The 25991-nt window shown below is 35.6% G+C and overlaps 1 protein-coding gene across 1 annotated transcript in view; it reads right to left on the bottom strand.

The window, feature by feature from the left end:
* LOC121411136 (histone-lysine N-methyltransferase 2C-like) overlaps positions 1–25991 on the bottom strand; it is an 82351-nt gene that overhangs the window by 36223 nt on the left and 20137 nt on the right. The window contains 31 exon segments of the mRNA XM_041603668.1: positions 1736–1786; positions 4158–4231; positions 4959–5173; positions 6950–7127; positions 8042–8143; positions 8475–8621; positions 8918–9041; positions 9708–9908; positions 10470–10582; positions 11187–11315; positions 12345–12488; positions 12992–13213; positions 13650–13828; positions 14346–14510; positions 15174–15355; positions 16057–16161; positions 16840–16974; positions 17828–17950; positions 18323–18472; positions 18964–19139; positions 19657–19677; positions 19680–19816; positions 20207–20400; positions 20994–21108; positions 21684–21864; positions 22457–22514; positions 23202–23306; positions 23775–23884; positions 24092–24222; positions 24733–24966; positions 25184–25555. Of these exon segments, the coding sequence (XP_041459602.1) occupies positions 1736–1786; positions 4158–4231; positions 4959–5173; positions 6950–7127; positions 8042–8143; positions 8475–8621; positions 8918–9041; positions 9708–9908; positions 10470–10582; positions 11187–11315; positions 12345–12488; positions 12992–13213; positions 13650–13828; positions 14346–14510; positions 15174–15355; positions 16057–16161; positions 16840–16974; positions 17828–17950; positions 18323–18472; positions 18964–19139; positions 19657–19677; positions 19680–19816; positions 20207–20400; positions 20994–21108; positions 21684–21864; positions 22457–22514; positions 23202–23306; positions 23775–23884; positions 24092–24222; positions 24733–24966; positions 25184–25555 (4573 nt within the window).

Below are 25991 nucleotides of genomic sequence, written 5' to 3' on the forward strand. Positions count from 1 at the left end.
AATTTGTAGGCCATTTTCTTCAGATGCTACAGGCCTCATCTAGGGACTCATCAGACTTTTATTTTGAAAGAGTATGTTTTAACCAACGGTAACCATGGGAACTGCACTTCTCACCCAATCGATATCAAGGAAATTTATTAGATCCGACAATTTGTGGGATGAAAATGTTGATGAAATGCTAATGTCTGTTTCACTAGACCTGAATCGCACTGTGTCAGCATCTATAGACTAACAACTTAGGCCTCATGAAGCTACTAGTATCACAAAAGAAAACTTATTATAACTGGCTAATATTCCTAACTGTGAAAATATATTTTTAAAAATATATTTACATATCTATTCAAACTCTTTGGATACAGAGAAATACTTGATTGATTCACAAAATGGTCACAAGCCGAATTTCTTGGATTTCTAATAGAACAGAAATATGTGTTTTATAAAAATTAACACATATACTTGTCAAACCCAATTTATACTTCTGATATTCGAAAATGGGTCCAAAATGAACCAGATTCAAAACTTATGGGATTTGGAGAATCCAATATATAGCTGATCAAGTACCAACCTCCAATCAATTTCTTTTACTACTTACCAGGAAAATGTAATAAGGAATGTTGAAATAAAAATTTCTATTCCATATCTACAATGCCTTACACAAATATTGTAAATTACAAAAATATAATTGTTAAAATTTCTCAAACTAATCTTGACAGAGGATTGAAACATAAGAGAACAATAATAACACACATGCAAACAATTATAATGCAGCATACATGCTTAAATGAATCTTGCACATGAAAAAATTAGTTTCTGTTATACATTTGTTTTGAATTGGTAATCAGGGTGGATCGTTATTTCACTCTTGCCTTGTTAAGTCTTTCTATCGGTGATATTAAAAACAGATTTCAATTTTCAGCTATGAACTTAATTTTCTTTGTAAATTGAGAATATCATCCAAACATAAATTTTAAAAACCCAGACTTTAGCAAACGAGAACTCGCCATGTTCCCTTCAGTGCATTCATATAAAAGTTGGGTGTTTTTTATGAAAGCTCTCAAGAATCACTTTGGTAATCCTCCTTAATACTTGTAAATATCTCCTCAAAAGTTCATTCACTTCATCAGAGTGTCTATATGAGTTATGACAGGAAAGGGTAGAAGTAAAATAAATAGTGTGTGTTTATGATTGTGCAATGTGAAGATTCTTAATGTGATTTAAAATGCTGGAGGTTAAAAAAAATTAGGATCATGTTGGCAATTTCAAGAAGTGTTGGTAAGGCTCGTTCAGAAACAGTAGAACTAAACTCAGCAACATTCTTTTGAGTACTAAGTCAATGAGATGAATAATTAACAACAAAAAATGTCCTTTTTGTCACAAAATGAATTGAAACAAGTTACAATGATTCTTTCAAATAACTTGTCCAGAGTTATTCAGACAAACCCATGACATCTTCTTTCAACATGACTCATGACTTTTAATATTGCAATGAATAAATATGATATAACATAAGATGAGTTATGATAGCAAACTTCGTCCACACAACTTTCAATATGAGATAGGCAACTTGTCTCACATCTGAACGTTAAGGAAAATGTTGCTGGGTTTTATCTCACCATATCTGAATAAGGCTTTAACAGTGAGGGAACAATAAAAACAAATCATATGCAACATGATAGGAATGAGAAAGAGAGAAAGCAGCAGTATGGAAATGGATTTGACAGAGCTTTGAGCATACCTTCCGGGCTTCCTTAATGCGTTGTGCGGCACGATTCTCCCTCGCAAGTTGCTGCAAGAGTGGTAGGAGGAAAAAGTGGGGAGGCAAAAAGGGGCAACACATGCTGAAAACAATGGTTGCTGGTGATCATGCATGATATCATTTTTTTTTGTAATTCTTTCAAACACACAATTCAACACATGGCTTTGGATAAATATATACATGTATATATATATATAATATTGAAATGAATAAACAGTATGATTTCATCTCATCTGAAAGAACTGAGATTGATAAATGCAGAGATGGAACATATCAACTTGATTGCATGTTAATACAGAGGATAAAGCTGTTTGTAAGTTACAAACAGATACAACTGGATCAAGGAAAAACTGGCGTATTTCCTTGATCCAGATGAGAATATGAAATATCACATTTTTTTTCTCTGGTGTTCCAACAAGGCACAAGTGATTTACTATAACCCCAGTGAAATTACAAACACTGCATTCAGAGGCTTGCTTAACTATACAAATTTCAAGATGAGCAAATCGGATAAATTAAGATAGACAATCTGATTTAGAATCCAAGATGTGTAAGTTGTGCATAAAGCCATGAGAAACGTATGAATAGCTTGGTAAATCAACTTCAATGATTTGTTTTGACGGTAAAATTTCTTTTGTAAATGGTACTCAAAACAGCAAAGACCAATTTTAGAAGTTTATATATTTTGCAAGTCCTAATAAAAAATACAAACAAGTTATGGATATGCACCTGTCATCTTCTATTATTCTCTCTCATGGTAATTATCCTTTTTTTTTCTTGTAATAAATAAATGTTTAATGGGGGAAAGTCAAGATTTCTTTAAAAACAAATTTTCCTTTTTGGTGAGGGAAGGAACACATAAAAGCCTTGGTACATTTTCCAAGAATATTAAAGGGTGGTCCGGGCTGAAAATATTTATATCCTAATATACAGAGTAGAATTCACTGAGCAAAACGCTGAAAATTTCATCGAAATCGGATAACAAATAATGAAGTTATTGAAGTTTAAAGTTTAGCAATATTTTGGGAAAACAGTCGTCATGAATATTCATTAGGCGAGATGATGATGTCACATCTCCACTTTCCGTTTTCTTATGTTATTACATAAAATCATATTTTTTTCATTATTTCATACTTGTGTGAATAATATATCTCCCTTATAATGAAATAAGTTGCAGCAATAAATATCTAATGCACTAAATCAGTTGTCAATCCAATTTTTCTAGTTCTTGGAGGAAAAAATTTGAATAAACCTTATTTCATATAATAAAATACAAAAGAACAAGTGGAGATGTGACATCATCAGCCAACCTAATGAATATTCATGATGACTGTTTTACAACATACTGCCTAACTTTAAAATTTGATAACTTTGCTATTTGTTGTCCGATTTTGACGAAATTTTCGGCATTTTGCTAAGTGAATTCTACTCTATGTATTAAGTTATAAATACTTTCAGCCTGAACCACCCCTTTAATATGTGTGAAAGGATATACAACTGAAAAACAAGATACACACTGAACTGGGTATAGTCTCTCAACTACATAATTGTTTTGCTTCATGCATATGAATAATGACTTTTTCACTTCAATACAACTAACTAGGATTATCAGTATGGCTATATAGATAAAGCTACAGTATGGGTACAGTATACAATGACTTGTACAAAGTTCATAAACAATTTCTTGTCCATTAATCGGTTCTATCATATGGAGAATTTAAATAAGTATTCACTAAATTCCCCGCTATGAAAATCTGCACAATGGTGGTTTCAGCATGTAGTCCGAGGAAAATTAAAGCTGAATAGTACCAATTCATCATATAAGATGCAAAGTATGATAGAAACATAGGTATTAATCACTGTAGAAGTTTTCTTCTTTCCATGCAAGCACATGCTTTCAGTGTTAGACAGCTGCACATCAATCCAAATGAAGTGATTTTTTTACACTCATTGCATATTGCTTGCATTATTCTTTCTATTCCTATTTTCAATTCTTGTTACTTTATATGGCTTTTGAAAGGGGATTGGGACTGTTAATCAATTTGTGTCTCTTTTTTTGACATGCAGCGACATGAGGGAGTAAGTAATATATATATAGGCACTTGGAGTCTTCACTTATCTTGAAAGTTAAACCTATAATTAGTATGTAAACTAGATGCAATCAATAGTCCAGTCATGACCAAGTTCTTATTAACACCCAGACAAGGAATACAAAATCAAATAACTTGGGAAAATGGAGCAACTTAACTAGGTGACAAAAGGCATTTGAACACTCTTTGTTTTGGATGCATTTCATGATAACGGGTGATATTTTGCACTGGGGTGAAGTGAACAACATGAGGGAGGATGAAATACAGTACGTAAAGAATACAACTTGTAGAAGGGATTTCTTGTTACTCACCAGGAATGGTTTCTTGTTTCCAGAGCCTGCCTTTCTCCATAACTTGGCAATCTGTTTCGCTCTTGAAGGCCAATCTGTAAGTGATTAACATTGTATATGTATATTAACAAGTCTACAATCATGATATAAAAATCACAAAATCCAGTTATGATTTTAAATCAACAAATCTTCTGTCACAATTGTAAGCATCAGGTATATGAATGACAATTGTGACTGATGTACTCTAGAAGTTAAATCAACTTGATATTAGGGTAAAAAATAACAATTAGGGCAGAGTCAAACGGACTGGTCCACCATTGCAATTTCCTGCAGACCAGTGGTCTGATGAAATGCGTAAGAAATTCACGGAGGCAAAGACTGTAAGTAGGATTCTTCACTTCTCGGCCAAAAATGGCACTGCAACTCCAGCGATACTTGGAATAAATTTAACTAGAAAACATGCATAATAAATATGGCTGCCCCTTTAACATAATAATATCTTAACATTACAGACCAATGACTTCTAGCAAGAAAATTGAGAAATCCTGCTTCATAATCTTAATTCCATTGTTGTACTTGGTAAATCAAAGGTTTGAAATTTTATATCATGTGAAAGTTTTAATACATAGATGAGGAAATTTTGTTCTTCATCTGGTAAATTTTCAGTCCATGGTGATGCTAAATTCCTTCGATATTTCTTTATTTCACCGGTCTTTGCAGAAAAACCACTGGCAGGAACCGTTTAAAAATAACCTGTTGTAACTCAGGTTTAATAGCAATCCATTATACACTTCAGTTAATAAAGATTTCTTATTAACCAACCTGGAAAATCCTTCTTGAGATCTGGGTAGTTGATATTTGCATAGAGGACAGGTGAGATTGTTGCCTGGTGACCAAGAGGTTCATCCTTCTCCCACTTCTTGATATTGCGCTGGTTGTAAGACAGGGTTTCTCCATCAGCCTCTCCACCCCCACCTCCACCACCCCCTCCAGGCCATGGACTTGGTGGCTCAGCAAAGTCTGGGCTGAAAGCAGGGCTGTAAAGCAAGATGCAGGATATATGATTACCTCTAGGCAGCATTAACCTTGTGCTGCATTCAATCCAGATAAGAATGGATGTACAGTTGGATTAACTCCTTAAATGTATTGAGCGCTAAAACGACAGTCAGAGCTAAAGCTGGGGTGATAGTTAGAATAATGTGTGACTTGGAACAGACAGTTTCTATCAACAAGGTATATGTTGTATTTATTGACAGCACAAACTTTTCTTATTGCAGGCTATATTTAAAAAAGAAATCAGCAATAATAACAAGTGGAATGCCTCTGGCCGTCTCACCTGCATCACGCGGTTCAATATAGCAGCAGTGCTGACTTTGCATACTACTCTAACTCGCACAAGATGTTCAGTGATACATGGTTACTCTTATGTCCTCTTTTTATGAACTAGACCAATAAACTTTCAGAGATATGATGGTTATTCAACAAAAAACCCCAACATGGCCAAAGTTCATTGACCTTACATGACCTTTGACCTTGATCATGTGACCTGAAACTCGAACAGGATGTTCAGTGATACTTGATTACTCTTATGTACAAGTTTCATGAATCAGATCCATAAACCTTCAAAGTTATGATGGTAATTCAACAGATACACCCAATTCGGCTAAAGTTCATTGACCTTTGACCTTGGACATGTGACCTGAAACACGCACAGGATGTTCAGTGATACTTGATTACTCTAATGTCCAAGTTTAATGAACTAGACCAATAAACTGTCAAAGTTATGATGGTAATTCAACAGATACCCCCGATTCGGCCAAAGTTCATTGACCCTAAATGACCTTTGACCTTAATCATGAGACCTGAAACTTGCACAAAATGTTCAGTGATGCTTGATTACTATTATGTCCAAGTTTCATGAATCAGATCCATAAACTTTCAAAGTTATGATGGGAATTCAACAGATATCCCCAATTCGGCCAAAGTTCATTGACCCTAAATGACCTTTGACCTTGATCATGAGACCTGAAACTTGCACAAAATGTTCAGTGATGCTTGATTACTATTATGTCCAAGTTTCATGAATCAGATCCATAAACTTTCAAAGTTATGATGGGAATTCAACAGATATCCCCAATTCGGCCAAAGTTCATTGACCCTAAATGACCTTTGACCTTGGTCATGTGACGTGAAACTCATGCAGGATGTTCAGTGATACTTGATTAACCTTATGTCCAAGTTTCATGAACTAGGTCCATATATTTTCTAAGTTATGATGACATTTCAAAAACTTAACCTCAGGTTAAGATTTCGATGTTGATTCCTCCAACATGGTCTAAGTTCATTGACCCTAAATGACCTTTGACCTTGGTCATGTGACATGAAACTCTAGTAGGATGTTCAGTAATACTTGATTAACCTTATGGCCAAGTTTTATTAACTAGGTCCATATATTTTCTAAGTTATGATGTCATTTCAAAAACTTAACCTCAGGTTAAGATTTGATGTTGACGCCGCCGCCGCCGTCGGAAAAGCGGCGCCTATAGTCTCACTTTGCTTCGCAGGTGAGACAATAAAATTGCAATAACAGTTAAATGCTACTGAAATCCTTTAATTTGATTGGCTGTTATTATATTTTCTATAGAAATTGTGCATTTGATATTATAACAAAACTTTACGAAACAGGACCCAGGACTGTTTGTATCTGTGGAGATATTTGTAGGACTGATATACTACTATTGTATAAGATAATTAATGTACATGTAAGTCTTCATTGCATGTGCATTATTTGTACAAAATACATCTAGTGTTACCTTGCAACTGAATGTCCAATACTAGCAGCCTGTACAAGCTGCTGTGTAAGAGGAAGATGCGGTAGAGGTTGCTTCTGGAGTTGTTGTTGTTGCTGATGGTGATGATGATGTTGCTGCTGCTGTTGGGATGCTGTGCTTGCTGTCGTTGTGCTTGTTGAATGGGAATTGACATCAACTCCTGGATTCACAAGACAAAATCAAATATATAATAAACTGTAGTCACATTGAATTGACAATTATTCTACAATCATAGATCCTTAATTGAGCTCCATTTAGGGCAAACTGATTTATATCAGATGTCACCCTCTCATTCACATGGTCTATTTCACTTTTTCCATGAACCAGGTTTCCTAGAAGTACCAAATAATCTAAAATATGGAGGGAACAGCCAAAGAGGTTAGCAGACTTGCCAACATTTGAAATGCAGAAAACTGAACCAATTATTGTGAGGGAGAAGAGCAACCAAGGGGTAAGGGTGGACCCCCCCCCCACACCCAAGGTAGAGAGCTTTTGCATTTTTGGACTAACAACTGTGCAATCTGGTGCATACCTTGAGAGATAAAAACTCTTCTTATAGAGCCATACTGATAGCGGTTTCTACGTTGTGAGCGGATCCCGATATGGAATATAAAGCATATAATCACCTCTTGATTTCAAGGCAAATAATCACTTCCTCCGCAAGCTGGATGTAGCCACCTTTCCTCAGTTTCACTTCAGAAAGATGGCTACATCCAGTTCGCATTGTAATAGTTTGCCCAACACCTTCACCAACAGTGATTATTTTCTTAATATTACTGACAGAGAGTTTACTAAGTTTTTATTTTAAAACAGTTGTGTACTTGGTCTCGTGGAGGAATTTGTAATAACTCTTATTGCACGTTTCTGTAAAACTATTATTTGGTTTAGATGAACAATTGGCAAATTAAATATCTATGAGAAATTGTGTTCTAGGGTAATGTAAAATAAAGGGATGCAACTGATATTTACAACTGATTGTATTTTTCTTGTACATGTTTCGTCATAGATTTGAATAGTAAATCTTTAGCAATCTTTCATGCAAGAGGACCCAGAACACAGCCACGATAGTGTTACCTGATGTTGGTGTATTGGTGGAGCCAGCTTGATGATGACCCTCTGGACTGAGTACCCCTGAGAATAGATCCTCAACCTCTTTACTGTCTATGTGAGCCAAATCTGATGAGTACAACAAAGAATATCAAAGTAGAAAATAATGCATATCAACAAGGTATCAGCAAGAATTACCCCCCCCCATAAGGTTTCTTTGTGCCAGTTAACAAACCCAAAGCAATAGCTGAGGGTGTAAAGATTCTGTCACAGGTATCACTTGTAGGTAATTATTCTTCTGCCCAAACAAAATGATGAATCTTTCATTCATATATGTTTTGTTGCAAAAAAGTAAGTCATGGTTTTCCAAAGATTTTTTGCTGAGGGACATTTATTTCTTTCACTCATATTGCCTCCCTCTCCCCCCCCCCACCAACTGTGCAGAACTAAATATGCATACCTTCAGGAACAATGTGTAAATTATATGAAAGCAATGAATCCAGCTCATTCATGTGATCAGATGATGAACTGGCTTGAGTTGTGTGTGCGTTTGACTCTGCTGTACTAGACTGTGTAGCTTCGGCATCGATGCTGTCAATATCCAGGTCTGAAAAGCAATACAAATATTACACATATCCCTAAAGCTAGATTGTGTAAAGAAGACATTTGGTTAAATCGGAGCCCCAGAATAACAAAGTCAACAATCAATAACAAACAAGGCAATGGTCAATCTTGTTCAGTGTAGCATGTAAATTTGGTTCAAAAGATTACCAATGACCAATCAGAAGCTACAATACTCAGCTTTTAACACTGAAAATACGTCAATTTGCATATGTATATTGGTTTTTCATTGATCAATTTTCATTTGTCATTTCCGATAAATGCTTCTAAGTATTGACTCACTTTCACCATTCTTCCCGAGACCATCTCCTATCAGCATACCAAAGAGTTCATCCTGAGGCAAGAAGTTGAGGGGATCTTCACCAGAACCGAGTTCTCCCGCAGCACCGTCTACCGTTCCACCAGCCTGGTAAACAAGGGAGATTTCAAAATAAGCTCCAGTTGTGGGGGATGTTTCACAATGATTGTATTATAACTAAAAGTTACATTTAAATGTGGACCTATTTTCTGAAACATTCATCCTTAATATCAGGGGAAAAATGGAAGCTCACAACATTTTGTTCATCTTTTCACAAATAGAACATATGTTTTTTTTCAATTGTGTATTTAGTGTAAGGACAATCAAGTCAACAACAGAATCATTAACTTACTAAAAATATAATAATATAGACAAATGTTTAATACAAAATATCAGAAGATTTGAAGTAGGCAAAGTATTGTTGAACAAAATTGAAATCAATTCAGAAAGCAATCAGAAAAATCTGTATGGGGGGGGGGAGTTGAACGACATATTGAAAAAAATGAAGGGCACATTTCCAAATCTGATATGAATATAATCATGACTAAAATTGACCTTAATGTCACTATTTAATGTCTCAGTTCCAAATCTGAGTCCTCAATTCAATCAGTTTGAACATATCAATTATAGACTGTATATGGCTAATTTCCCTATAACAATATAAAAAATACAATAAATTTCAACTGATAGTCTATGGCAAACAGTGCACAAAAATTAAAATTAACCAAAAACATAAATTGCATCACATGATGCTACATGGCCTTGTTCATGTACCTCTGCTTGATTGGGTTGGGTCTGTTTAGACGAGCTTGCACTTAATGATGACTTCTGGTCTGCTGAGGGCAGTTTGATGATTTCAGTACCTTTACTTGGCTGAGATGGCTTTTTGCTCTCTTCGTCTGAGATATCCAACTTTGTGTTGAAGGTAGGCTGCTCTTTACTTGAATTAAGAAGCATCTTACCAAAGAATGCCTCCTATATGATTACCGGAAAGTGAAAGCAATGGTATTTCATTAACCCACTCTCATATTAAACTTATAGCTTCTACTTCTTAAATGCATGGAATGGGCTAAATATTTGTTAAAATCTTTTTTTTTGCAGCTCTATGATATGCGATCATCTATGTTCAAAGGGCTTTTCTAAAAGAAACATAAAAAGACTACCAAAAGGGGCAACTATATATTCAAAATGCGAAATTCAAAACTTCACAAGGAATCAATTGATGAAAAAGATTTATACTTTGTAAGATGGAAATTTCCAATTATACTCAAGTTATTGAAGTTTACTGAAGTTTTAGACCATTTTTAAGCGGCTGAACCTGTGGATTTGCTAACACAATGTTTGCTAAACACATCAACACACAGGTTTGGTTTAGATTTTCTGCAGATGTACAGAGAGTACAGTTACCTTTTACTGGACTTCAAAATTAAATCTTGCAAAGTCATATTTCCTGTGAAATTCAGTGAATTTTGTGTTCTTTGACAAAATTTTGTTTTCAATCTCAATGAAAACTGGGGATGGCTTATCAAGACATACCTGAAGATATGATGGAAACTGGTTCTCTAGCTGACTTCTCTTGTGGGCTTTTTTCCTCTTCTTTGATTTTTCATAGTAACCTTCTTCTCCTAGTGAATGAGTTCTCTGGAGAACTGATCAAATAGATATCAAAAATGCATTTCAAATAGGAGATCTGATAATCTTGTTGTTCAATAAACATCTGATGTGTAAACTAGTTCAATCTCGTTAGTAATTTGACCAGGTTATTATGTACTTTTTTTCTCTTTTTGGAATAACATGTGGATTATCAATATTGTTGAAAGGAATGTCTTTGACGTGCTGTGCAGTGCCTTTTTACAAAATAGTCATCATGCACAATTTCTTTTTTAATCATCTCTCCACTGTCACCTCACTTTGACATTGCACATGCATCTGAAGTATGCAACACACCATCCGAACTTAGATATGAAGAACTTGGTTTCTCAAGTAACTACACCCATTTCGTTACAATAAAAACTGAGTTATATATGTCACAATGTCATTCAGATAGGTACCTGTCTTCAAAAAAAAAAAAAAATTATTTCAACTGAAAGCAACAATTAGAAAATAAACTTTCTACTTTCATCTTTCCATGGACACCACTACCAATATCATCAAGATATGTATTATTCTCTGAAGAATCAGTAGTGGGCTTCTTTTTTTGACGAGGGTGTCCATGTCTGAAAAGCAGCATTTTGGAAGGAAGTTATCACTTACGTTCCGATTGATCCCGGTATGAATCCATGGTATCTGGAGCCCCTTCCGACATACTTCTACTCATAGCTGCCATCCGGTTCTCCTTGTGAGAGTGAAAGCCCCTGGGCTTGGCAATGAAACCTCCTACACCTGCAAGTCAAATGTATTTCATTAATGGTATTACTGTAGTAACTGTCTACCACACGAGCCCGCTACAATATAAACAACAATAAACAGAGAACCTTGATATACTGCTATTTTGTAAGATCAGCAAATTAAATATTATAAGCATTTGCTCACACAATACAAACAGAAGGAATGAACCAATGGCATATTTCTGCATTGCCTAATCCCCACCAAAAAAAGACATAGGTTTAATACCTTTCTTAAGATCATATTTACAACAAAGGATTTACACATTTACATGATATTAGAACCTTAGTTAACTACCAGATTTGGGGGCCATTTACTACAAAAAAAAGGCCGAGTACAATTCTAATACCTCCGAGGTTCCTTCAAGCAAAGGGACTGTATAACCCTGCTAGGTTATCATCTCTCCGTATACCAGAATGCAGCTAGGCTGGTCATAATATATCTGTAAAGCACTTTGTGCAATACAAGCTATTTGTATCAAGTGCTTGATTCTTCCAGGTGCTTTTTACAGAAAGTGTGAATAGACATCCTATTCATGAAGACACTGTGCCTCAATTTGGCTTTCAAGCTTAGTACAATACCAACTTTTCATAAACAATCAATGCTTCTACAATACTTCTAGAGGCCTTTCAAGAAAAGTAGTCATTTACATCCTGTTTGTGAAAGCTAGTGAACTTCTAGTTGGCTTGAAGCATGGTATAATACCAGCTACTTGTAAACAATCAATACTTCTAAAGTACTTTAGTGGCCTTTCAAGTAAGGTAGTCATTTACATCCTGTTCATGGAAACACTGACCTAAACTTGTTACACCAGCTTCTTGTAATAAATCAATATTTCTTTAGGGGCCATTCAAGGTAGATGGTCATTTACATCTGGTTTGTTAGTTGGCTTCAAGTTTTAGACAATACCAGCTTTTATCAGACACCAATACTTAAATTGGCCTTTCAAATGAAAAAGTAATTAATAAATGAATTAATACACTAATAAATTAATATTTTGCATAAATTATCTCACTGGATGCTTACCTGGCCTTAGTGATGATCTATGCTTTGATTTCTTCTTGTCATGATGGTGATGGTGGTGGTGGTGATGATGATGATGCTTTCCCTCGCCTCCACTGCTATCGTTCTTCTCACCATGACCTACTCCCCTCCATTTGTCTGGATCTACTTAGAACGAGAGAGAAAAAAATAAAGCATACTTAGAATTGTATATCTACATATGTATAAAGAAGTAATTCATCAATAGCCACTAATCTCATTATTCATAAATGTTATCTAAAGGTAGCAAGTCTTCATTTGTTTTCATTTGTTTTTCTTGAGGCTTGTTGCTTTTCCAATACCTTTTTTTTCAGCAAATTGATACTTTTTGGGATGTTCCAATGAAAAGGAGAGCTTATATGTGTATGAAAACCAAGCAACATTAATTGGCTGTCGAACTCAATACAATCAATGCATTTTGTGGTCAATCAATTAATTGAAGGGTTACAATTAATGGTAAGTTTTATTCAACAGTGTCATGGACTGATATTTTCAACAATCCTGGAATTGATGGCAATTTGCCTGACTGAACATATGTGCTCTATGATTATGTCTTACACTTTTTCTCACCTAACCCTTATAATAAGCAATATTACTGGAGAAAACATCGAACCACTCAATATTCTCCATACCTCTTCCAATACCTTCAGGGTCATATTCTTGATCAGCGATCTTGGAGATGTCCGAGTGTGGATCAGCCAAGCTACGGAGGATGGCCAGGCTACCCATCTTCAGACTGGATCTGACCTTCTTAGATTTCTTGTGAGTACGAGCCATTGCCATGCTACTGATCTGCTTGAAGCCTGTCTCTGTCAGTCTCACCCCTTCTACAGAGAACTCTTTATTATGAAGTTCTGCATGAAGAAATCAAACAAATGAATCATGGATGTTTGTACAATGAACATTTCGCATATTAGCTGTTTGACTTTAGGAAAGACTGGAATATGAAATGCAAAAACATGAGCTCAAATTTTTCATGACAATGAACAAATGATGACTTCATTTCAAATAAATTCACTTATATGAAGGCAAAAAACAAAATTGACTAAAAAAAGTTTAAATAGTAGAATTGTTAATCTATTTCTGCATATTCTAACCAAAGTTAATGTGATTGAGACTCACTATCCTCAGCACGAAAGTTCCCAGTTCTGATGATCAGTACATTCCAAACAGTGAGTTGTATTAATATTCAAAGTCCTTCAATTTCACATTGAACACCAAGTAATCTTAAACAGAATTTCAATAAACTGGTGTAAAAATGAATCATGGATATGTTTAAAATAAAAATACCTGGTTCTTTTATTGCTAGTTTTGGTATTCTAGGAGGTGGTTCCTCTGTACTGGGTTCTGGAAGCTGAGGTTCCGGTTCAGGAAGTAAGGGTCTGCATAGGATACAGATAAAGCCTTTATCCATGGCCCTCTCTGTTTCATCTTCAGTGTATAAGCCGTTACAAAGTGAATGCTGCCACCTGGGAGAAATAAGGGGGAAACATCATCGCATTTTAAAATTATTGTTCACTAATTTTTCGATACCTGAAAATGGTAAAGCCTAGGAGATGTGATATAAGATATATTGATCTTGATATTGAATAATGAATCACACATGAAGTATTTTTGATTAGTGATAATGTCACAAAACAATTCGGTCTTAAAATTGTAGTTTTGTAACATTTTCTTAAAATAAAGACTGTGAAAGCAGTAGTTATCACTTATGTAGAACAATCTAAATAACTCAAATTGCAATACACATGTAAGGTAGTCTTAAATTGTGAAAAACTAATATGATATTCAACAATCCATTCTCCTGCTTGTAACATATTTAATGTGTTTTATCACACTAAAATAAAATAACCCTTTTTTTTTAAAGCATTAATTTAGAACTTAATTGGGAGTGATGTGTTAATGTTTAATTTCTATTAAGTTGAGTCTAAGTCTCAACATTTCATACAATAATCTCTTTTCCTGGTAAAAAGGAAAAATATGTACCTTTGACAGTGAGAGCACAGACAGAGGAGTTCATTGTCCCTGTAGATTCTGAGGCAGTATGCACAATGTGTCATGCTGGCACAGGGGCCACACTGAGTGTAGTTATTCATCCAGTCAGAATTCACCCCAGGCGTCACTGACCCGCAGTGAGTGCAGCAGACACACCTAAAACAACAAGAAATTCAACAAGTATGTCAACTGGGCTGTTTTGATTCTAACCTGGGGCTCTCTTGACTTTTCAATTCTTGAATTGAAAATTGGGGATTAAAAAAAAGAAAGAAGAGTAAACGGACAGGCAAAAGTTAGGTAAGATTGTCATGGACAACTATGATAAATGTTCAAAGTCTAACCTCCCTCCATATTCACCCCAAATAATGCTCTTTAAAAAATAGTAGATAAGGAAGGACAACACAAATGCTACAAAATTAAAAATATGAAAGGCTTTACAAGTCAATATCAATATAAAATATATTTGTAATACTCGCACAGTAAATATACAGACATGAGAGTGTGGAAATCTATGACCTGGGGAATGTTTGTGAATAGTGCTTTCAATGTATACTGACCAATTTACCCTAAGTTGATAATTGTCATAATTTGCAATAGTTTATAACGCATGTCAGTGAAAAATCACTGAAAGCTTTTCGCAAAATGCTCCCATGGTGTACATTCACGCATTTTCAACTAAGAAACTGCTGCTTTTCAAAATCATCACCATTTTTGATGAAATGTTTTCTTTGTCACATACATATCCTAATGTGAAACATGATTTAACTCTGAAATTAAATGAAATTGATTTTAATCAAAAAGGTTACTGGAATGTCTTACCATTTGCATTTCCATCCACCTTTCGGCACAGTCTGCAGCGGTGGATCCAAGCAGTACGTGTGATAGCTGATATCACAGTCATCACACAGTAATAACCTAGCTTCATCGCTTGACTTGCCACATCCTTCACACACAGTACAGTCTAAACACCTCCAGCCCTTCGATAATACAACCTTCGTGATCTGAAACACAATCAAGGTATCATGCTAAAACACATTCATAGAGGTTCACGACCCCGCCTTACGAAGTGCTACGATAGATCTGATCAACCTCATCTGTATGGAAATCCATCGATGTCATTTTTTTCTACACAGGAAATTTTTTAGCAATGTCCTTTATTAAAAAAGAGAAGCACACTGAATTTTCAAGAAAACGATGAATGTATAAAATATGCATCGTTACCTAGAAAATATTTTGAACAATCATCCAGTTTAGATGATGATATTGCTGGCTTTCCATAGTTATGGTCAATCGGATCAATTGTAACTCTTTGTGAGACGGGGCCCTGGTGTCCGAGCCTACTACTTCTTTTAATGGACTTTCTCTTGAGTGATGCTACAATAACGTCAGCGAAACCAACTCCAGACCGACAAATGCAAGAATGTTGTAACCAATAACTGACCATTGGTATGCTTGAAGTTGGTTTTACTGGTCTGACTGTAGCATGAAGTATTGTACTCTCTTTGTTGTCATCTGGGATTTCAGTGTCACTAGTCGAGATGGACTGCAGGTTCTCTTGGCAGGTGTACCTGCTCGATATAAGTCTTGTACTCATAGAGCCGATGAAATAGGTTTCCAAATTTTATGCAAGTGTTAAAAAATGCTAATACTGTCTTACATAGTATAGATTATACAATGAATTAAGGGGAGGATAAAGATATACCTTTATGTTGACACAGTATGGATGATAACATTGGCCGCATTGTGAACATGTTATTAATCTTCCTTCAGATCCAAGGCCAAAGCTACCACAGCTCAAACACATGTCCTAGAAATCAGAAAAAGGCAATTGTTAACATGCAAAAAAGAACATGTCAAATGTAGAACATAGATTAGGATATGGAAAAAAATCCTCCAAATAGGCAGAGTATTGTAGCAATGTATTGTACACTCAAGTTAACTTATTACATATCAACAATAATTCCATTAAAAAAACTGTATTAGAACTAGACCTCCAAGTCTAAGCAATGGCTGCAAAAAATGCATTCCTTCTTTTGCCTGCATTTTACTATCCTTCTTCTCTGTATGTCTGTTCTCACCAAGAGTGGTTCAGAAATGTCAACACTTTTGCACATTTAGCAAAGCCCCATTAAGTTAAAAGCAATATCAATTGGTACCCTTAAGAAGTTGGCTTAATTAGTTGTTATTGGCTTTAATGAAACTCAAAAGCCTGGAAATTGTAGAGCATATCATATGTGACAAGCAAGCCTATGTTTGCTATGACTGCATGGTCAATGCCTGAGATGAGGAAGCCACACCCCCCCCCCCCCCCCACTTCAAACCCTCCAAAAGTACACTAAGGAAGCCCACTTCAAAATGAAATATCACCCTTCAACACCAACTAAATTTGCATTGATCTTACATCATCACACATTACTCTCATTCAGTTTTTAATATGAACAAGAATAACCAACTTTCCATAAGTGTTGTTAGCCTGGTGATTTACCTGAGTAGCAGTGAACTTGTCATCCACTGAGAAGAGGACCACTGTACTATGCATGGAGGTATCTTCATCATCCTTCTCCTTAGCTGAAGGTTTCTCTACCACCACTGGCTCCAACACTTCCAACTCACTTGATGGCTGTGAAAGCAGGACATTTTACACATGAATTCAATTGACATTAATCATTTTCCTACATTCAACCATATTGAAGCAATATCAGCATCAAAGTTTTTAATACTTTTTAAATATAATGCAAAACCCCTAAGGAAGATTATAATATAATACAAGGTAAAATTTGGCAGTGGATTTATTTTTGCTAGTTAAAAAAAATCACTAAAATTTCCTTGTGATTGTATAGCCATTTCTGCACTTGCAAAAAAAAAAAAACAATCAGTGAATATATTTACTTGTGAATACGTCATATCAGTACTAATCACAATATATTTTATGCTAAAATACCGTTTTTTACATAAATACATGTTTAATGAAATAAACAAGCTATTTAAGATAGTGTCAAAGTATCTCTCTTATCTCACTTTTTCTTGTTGCTCGCTATACTGTGATAACATGCACTGGTCTGAAAATGGGTGACCAAGATTCAAAATAAAGTTGTACTAGCAGCGTTAGGTAAACCATTTATAAAATTACATGGTTTCTACGCAGTAGGGTGATTACAAGGGGTCATTTAGGTCTTTTGAAAGGTCCTATCATTTTCTAAAAAACATTACAAACTATCATAACTTGTTAGAATTACTGATTACACATGAACATGAATCAATTATCAATTGGCGGCATTTCAAGAACGGCACAAGCAGTGATTAAATTGTCAGCTAATGACCAATTCAGTGAAATCCTTGGTATTGATTGGCTGAGAAACACCGGTCTCTGAACTGTTACTACAGTAACTGTCAGAGAATGACAACCTGTCAATGCAAATTAACTTCATGAAATGATGCCCTGTATAAACTTCACTAACATCAGTTGGACTTACCGGTGGTGATGCAGGAGGTAGGGCAGCGATCTTGATCTTGGGTTTGGGACCTCTCCTCCCACCAACGTTACTCCCTTGCCTTCTCCTCCTTCCTACAGCTGCATAGCTACTACTGCCTCTTCCCTGCAACGATAATCACAATATTTCACTTTTCAAATATGACTAGTAGTTTTGGTCGAAGGGGAAAAGATTTCAACCATGGTTTGTACTTATGTAATTGTTCTGCAAGAAATGAATAGGAAATTATGGTGCGATATCAGAAAATTTATCCACTGCAACATGCAGCTTTAGATTTACTGCTGTGACAAGATTATTTGAAAATGACTGGTGTGACTCATATGTACATAACAAGCCCTCTTACATCCCTTCATTTCTCACAACAGTTCTGGGCCAATTTACCATCCTCTAAAATCAAATGATGATTTATCATCTTAAACTGTGCATCCGGGACAGTTTTTTTTAATAATTTTTTCAAGAGTATAATGGAAAGCTTACCCTTGGCCTTCCACTAAATCTTCTTCTTCCCATCCTCTCCAGCTGACTGAGTCTATCCAGTGGTTTACCTCCTCCATGATGTCTGGTGACAGAGGCAAAAGTCATTGACAAACTCCCACTAGATCCTGATAATGATGCTGAAAACTCCTGCTACAAATTACAAAACATCAATATCAGTTATATGCTCCAATCATTCAACATGTCTATGAATGAAATACACTACATGGTGATGACAATATCTGTCCATATCTCTAAAGTGTCTTGTATTTGTATTAATCTTTCTGTTTTGGTGATAGAAATTGACACAAATATGGATAAGGAATGACAATTGAATTCACAGAGGTCTTCTGAAGCCAAGTGAGCATAAAATATGACAGGAAATTTGTCCTGTATCAAAATCCTATTAAGTGAATTCCACCTGATTTACTGATTTTACAGGATTTGACTTCTGAAGACTGGCACAGAGATACAAACATTAATATACCCCTTTTCATGCACTAAGATTGGGAAGCTCTCTATCGATTGGGCAGGGCTCAACGGCAATAATGAAGGAAAAGGGAACAGTTTAACATCTTCATATTTCAAGGAGTTTTCCTGGACAATCAGAAGGGCTTGACCATTCTGGTGAGGGCTCAACATACCTGTAACTCTGGCTTCTTATCGTCTGATGTCATGGTGTAATCTGTGTCGATACTACTTAGACTAAGACTATCCTCCTGAACACTGGATGCACTCAGTGACATGTCCTGAGAGGTGTCATCAGGAATCGGAAGATGAGGAGGTGTTCTTGAGCTAGAGGCAAAAGGACTTCTTGCCCCTGTGATGGGAGAAAGAGAGGTGGGTTAAATAATGGGTTAAAGAAATCTTCAAAACCAAAATTATATAAGTTTGAGATTGAGAATAGAGTCAATTTTCAACATTCTCCCACTGAAATTTCATGGGGAAAAGGTTCATTGGATGAAAAGCACTGGTTTGAAGGCAACATAAAAATGAGAAAAGAAACATGTTTCTCTCCACACTAAACTGAATTCTTGACAAAAAAGATGCATCAGTGAAAGACAAAAAAATCACCATTTGTTTTACATGAAGAGCTATTATTAATAGCACAAAAATTCAATCACTGAATATAAAAACCCATATAAAATATTGAGATATTAATCTCCCATGGTGTTAAAGTCCCTTCTACATTTCTCCCCATTAATTTTATCCTACAGTACTTATTTTTTTCAAGCACAGAATGTATCTCTTATAAATACTGTTAAAATGTATTTTGGAATGTTGCATCATGGCCACATATTCATCTAAGAATTTGACTTGATATTCTTATTACTCACCATCCTCAAACGGGCTTGCGATCTTCTCCTCTCTAATTCTAGTCCCCTGTTTGGTCTATGACGACAGTCTGGACACTTGTACGGTGTGGGCTGGCCTGCAGCCTTGCTCTGTTGATACTTGCTTATAACCGTCCTGTCATCGCATTCAGCATGAACATACCTAGCAGTGCACAAACATGTATATTACCTTGAAAGTAAGCATTTCTCACCATACTTGGTATTCAGCTATCGTTCACTATTTTAGACAGTTGGCTTGCTACGACAGAACTTACTACCTAGATCTTTTACGATATAATAATTCAGCTTGATTTTAACCTCCTGGGGAGGGTTTCATAAAAATTCCTGTTTGAAAAGTTGTCAGATCTGACAACTTTTCTTGATTTGGATAAGCACTACTAAGCCTATGATAACTAGAGATAAGATCAATAGAAAGTGTGTATTATAACGAATCTGAATCTTGTTAAACAGGTGAAGTTCTCCCAAAATGACTGTTCAAAGCAATGACAGTACTTCAGCTTCAAGTTTAGCCAACAACACTATCCATTCCTACCTATTGCATAGATGACATTGGACCATGACTTTGTGCGTAGTGTGATGCCTGTATGCCTTGCCACAAATGGGGCAACAGTAGCCCTTGTTGCGTTGTTGATAGCAGCTATCACAGACTGTGTAGTTATGATGCCACCTTGAGCTGGGACCGTTACCTGGTGTCCTTGAACCACAATCAGTGCATACCCTACAGGTCTGGAAATGCGAAAAAAAAAACAATAAAGATAAATTGACAAGTTCAATCAAGAAAAAGAATCAAATAGGGATATATTGTATTTTTTTATGAAAAATAAAGTTAGGATTGTTTCAATGATATACAATTTTTCTCACAATTCATGTAAAAAGCTCTCAACATAGTTCAAGGGACTACTTAAGTGTATTTCCAAGTTACTGGTTTCAAACTGTATATAAGTCTTTACTTATTACACTACTGTATACTGTATGTTCTACAAATATTACACTGGTATCAGCCCTTGAAAATGTAGGTTTATTGAACAAAGCATTACGCATGACTAAAATACCATGAGCAAAACTGATAATGTTCAGCACATTGTATTCAAAGAGTGGCAGCAAATAACATACTTTTTACAGGAAGAATATTAATTAGAAAGTCAGTCAATAACTCAGTTTTAATTCAATTCATTTCAAATCAATTTAAGCTAAATAGGGCTGATCCAGAAGCCCATTGCAGTTTCCCATGTTCCAGTCATATATTCATTAGTTCATGCATAACTTTGCGAACAGCTTTTTTTATGAAACAGCCCAGAGGCAGGGTTAAGATGACTTACCTTGCATTTCCAGCCATTCTTTGGAATGGTGATCATAGCTGGTTTCAGGCAGAATGTGTGATAGCCCTTATCACATGTATCACACACAAGCATCTTGTTATCATCCCCAGGTTGCCTGAAACAGAAATAAAGATCATTCATTGTCACCTATCTTTGATCCAGTGATTGGAAGACATCAAGCACCACAAGGGACATGTTCGACACAACCACTAAAATGGACAAAATTCAACGTTGGCAAGGGACCTCAAGTACTTTATAACTTTTTTACAGCAAAGTCCACTGGCTAACAACATACATTACAGTGAATATATTATACTGCAGTATCTTTATTAAACATCTATATTAGCTAACGCTACACACTAAAAATCTGCTCTGTTTTAATATTTGTTACAACTCTGAATTCGATTTCTCTTCAAAGTGTCCAATATACAATGATGATATGAACTTGGTAAGTGTAAGAACTACATTGATTCTATGGTCCTGCACAATGCAACATCACAATTAATACAGCAAAAGAAGATTTCTTAAATTCAGTTTGAAGCTTTTTAATGACAGGCTTGCCATATTTGAAACATAAATCTCAAAAGGAAATAATTTGTCTGAGAGCTGAATTTGCATCAATGCTGGGTTATTTGCAAAGTAAGTGTATAAACACGAATTCAGATCATCTTTCTTGTATTCTCCACTAACCTGCAGGTTTGGCATATCTTGCAGTTCGGGCATTGCCATCCTGCCCTGACTACAGGATCGATGGAGACGGGTGGGTCTAGGCAAGAGCCATGGTAGTGCTGTCCACAACTAGTGCAGAATAAAGACTCAGAGAGGTTGCCAGGCGTGTCACAGATGGCACATTCTAACTCCTCCATTTCAACTGAAAGAATAAGATGAGTAGATATAAAGTTATACAAATATTAAGACTCAATGATAAATCACAATAGCACATTCTGGTAAATCACTGAGAGAGCATTCTAACTTCTCTGTTTTAACTGAAAGAATAAGATGAAATGTAGAAATTATACACAAAAACTGCTTGGCAGATCATACATCATAACTTCTCCACTTCAAATGAAAAAATATAATGGAATGTACTAATAGACATTTAAATACAACTATTATTCACAACTCTTATATTCTATGTAACTATGGTGAATGATACAGTGTGGAATGGCACCTTGCCCCTCCTTGCAACAAAATCTCAATTTATTACTTTTGATTTTCAATGCCCTTAATAAGGATTGGACAAATCTTTTTCTAATACTGTGGCTTTCTAGTATTTCTTGAACCTTTGCTACACAAACTAATCAAGCCCAAGATAACAAATATATTACAAACACCATAGCTATTTCCAAGCAATCCGGTTTCTTTAGTATTTTTCTCTGAATGACAGCTTTTGTCTTGCCATCGATAATAATTCTCTCTTGTACTGATATGGATGTGGCACATAAATTTATCATCGAACTTACCCCTATCCTCTGCTAAATCCAGATGTTCAGGACACAGCAGAATTAGAGACTTGATACCCTAAATATTGGAAAACACAAAAACAGATAAAATTATAATTGTATAGAAATCTCAAGAAGACAACACCTTCAGTGCAATTTTAAAAAGTCTTGAAACATCTTAATTATCTCCACAATAATAGCACACAAAACAAATATGAATGTTGATAAAAAAAATTTTTGAAGAAATGCACATACAATTTCATTGATTTTGTATTCACAAATATCCAGGAATTAAAAGGAGATCATAGAAAACAAAATGTGTACTATTAAAAAATAAATCTAGACTTTAAAAACAAAACCAGAATGTATCTGCATGTAAAAGGATCTTTAAAAGCCCAAAGTAAAACTTCATCAAACCACTACTTTCAGCAAACTTTAGTTCTTGCATTAAACTTAATATGAAAAGAGCATTCCATAGCAATCGTCTTACATATACACCATAAGTTAACCAACTAATTCATAAATTCGTAATACTTAACAATTAAAAATGCTGAAAATCACTTTTGCGAGGAAATGAAACGAAAAAGATAAATCAAAATAAAGTGAACCCAGATGAATTCCATGCTACATTTATCTCTTTAATGTAAATGAAGCACAGCACTTGCGATAAGAATTTGCGTCTAGTCAGGACACGGACCCTGGGTTAAGTAACAAATGAGAATGACACCCTTTGGTCTTGTAACAAGGCAAATGGGTTGAGGATTACCTGAAAGGAACCACTGCTTGCAGCACATGGGTAGTGATACACCCTGTTACAGCCTTGCTCCACACAGAAAATAGTGGCTCCAAACCTGTGACAGTAACTGCAGCGCTGTGATGGAAAAGAAGGACATCATAATCACAATGAAGGTAATCACAATGGCCCCTATTCTGAACTTGAGTTTAAATTAAACCCTGGTTTAAAAGTTGTGGTTTAACTATGGAGTGCCAATTGGAGCACAAATCCCTTACAGTACACGTTAAATTTATTAACTCATTTGACATCCAAATTGTTCATAATTGCCTGGGAATGGTAACTGAAGTAGTTTTCTTTGTTATGAAAAGCAAAATGAAACAAAACAGTAAACATAAGCAATATACAATATAAACAGAATTTTTGGCTCCCAATAATTTTAGCACAGAGTTAAACCTGAATTCAGGATACGGGCCAATGAGTTTAATTAATTCAGATCACAACAAGACTTGTTTAAACAGAAAACACTTCTATTTACTGATATATTACCAATGTAAAATAAACTTAAGATACACAATGAAGACCTGAATTGGAATGAATACATACCTGAGTGATACCTGAGAATACAGCCTTATCTACGTTGAGGAGTTGAAAGTTCTCATTTTGGCAAACACCATCTGACCAGGCAGCACAGCAATGATGTGCTGTTGTGTGACCTTTGAGGGAAATATCATATGATAAAGAGAGAAATCATACAATTAAGGTCATATACATTAATATTATTGAAAAACTTGTTCTATTTAATCCTAGGAAATAAGACCAAGCAAGGAAAAGTACACTTTGCAATTGCTTCTGCATGATCTAAAACATTTGCCCACATTTTAAAAATTGGAAGAACTCTCCAAAACTGTTTCATTCCTCACCTGTTGATTCAAAGAGAGTATGGAGATCGGGTTCTTCAGCATGGCCTACATGACTCAATTCATCCACACCCTCTAACGCAGGGTCCTTCATTGCATCTGGATTACTCCTACGAGGTGATTTACTTCTATCCCTGGAATAAATAAAATACAGAAAGTCTTTGGTGTCATAAACATACAAGCAAACATCATTCCCCCACTTTTTGAATATTGACAATTGTAATAGTCAAATTATGGGAGAGGGTAGGCACAGGGTCCTGTTTAATTGTTAACTTCCATGAAAATACTGAATTAGTTTGACTGTTAAAAAATGTCAGTACAGAAATTTCACTGTGCTTGTTATCGAGATGGCAATTTCATGACAGTTGATTAAGTTGAAAACACTTATGAATGGTCATCAACGAACAGTTATCAAGAAAATTAGTGAAACCAAGAATTTCTTGTGACTTCCTAACTTGGTAGTGTTGAAAACCTATATGAAACAGAGATGTGCCAGTCTATGTGAATTAAGTCAATTAACCCATCATTTCTGCATAGCAGAAATGCACAAAAATATTGGATGGAGATCAAAAACCATGCAAAACACACAGTAACAACATGTGATCTAATGCTGGCAATTTATCTGAATAAAAGAAACATCTTACCCCTGTCCATGTTTATGAGTCTTGGGGGGTCCCCGAGCTCGTCTCCATGTAAGATGCTTCTGGCTCCTCTCATGGGGATTATAAGGAGCATCTTCCTCATAAGTCCGTCTTGACCTGGGTAAGGGTTTCCTAAAAGGGTTGAATCCTGGGGTGGGTTCAAACCGCAGTAGGTCACCCTGCCCTAGCAAGCTACGCTCACCACAGCAGCAGAGGGAACAGATTGGATCAGTGCTACTGGAAGGAATCAATCAAAACAAAATACAGCAATGAGCAAAACAATATTATTAAATAGATACCAGACAAACAGATAAAAATATATAAATAAAAGACAGTTTGTCACAGTATATTTCAGTTAATTTGGTGCAATGGTTAAAAAAAAAATCAATTCGAGTACCAGTGGAAATGGTTGGGACATGGTGTGTAAAGTTTGTTTCAACAATTTTGTACTTACCCATTATTACAATCCATTGCATCATCCTCATACTGGGTTTCATCCATTATACCAATCCCATAACCTCCCATATGCCCCGGACTGACCCCTCTGTGGCTCAGCTCAGGAGATGTTACACCACTGTCCGTTGCAGCACTGTAAGAATCCAAAGACTTGACCAGTGACTGGTCGCTACAAGTTCTTTCCACTAATTGCTCTGAATTGTCTATCATATGGGACATGTCACCGGGGTCATCGTCCTCTGGGTCATCCTCCAGTGATTCATTGTCCAAGGTTAGTTTGTTAGAAGGGTCTATGACCTCCAAGTTACTGAGAGTTGTATCCATAGTTATTGCAAGATCCGTGGGTTCCTCCTCACCTCCATCTTCCATTCTGCAATTTAATTATACAGAACAAAGTTTCAAAGTCAAAGCGTTATACCAATTAGCCATCTGTCTCGAGAAGCCCATTAGGCAATGTGCCGCATGGACAGGGGAAAAGAAGTTGGCAGTCAAATGGTTTATACTTGAGACAAACCTTTATTCACATGGAATAATTTTACTTCTGATATTGGATTAGCATTTCTGGTTGTTAGATAAAAGCTTTCAACTATGTTCTAAAAATGTTTTTAAATTCCTTTATGTAGCAGCTATAACAGAATGTGGAGCAAATTGCTATGCAATACCAGAAAAATTATTTTGATTCCTGTTTAAAAGAATTTAATCTGATATGAACTTCTTACCCTTGACCTTTTTCTACATGAATTTAGGCCTGTGTGCTTAGTGATAATTAGTAGGTATTTTAATATGGCAAAGCATCATGAAATAAA

This window comes from Lytechinus variegatus, chromosome 3, assembly GCF_018143015.1.
Source record: "Lytechinus variegatus isolate NC3 chromosome 3, Lvar_3.0, whole genome shotgun sequence".
Lineage (NCBI taxonomy): Eukaryota > Metazoa > Echinodermata > Echinoidea > Temnopleuroida > Toxopneustidae > Lytechinus > Lytechinus variegatus.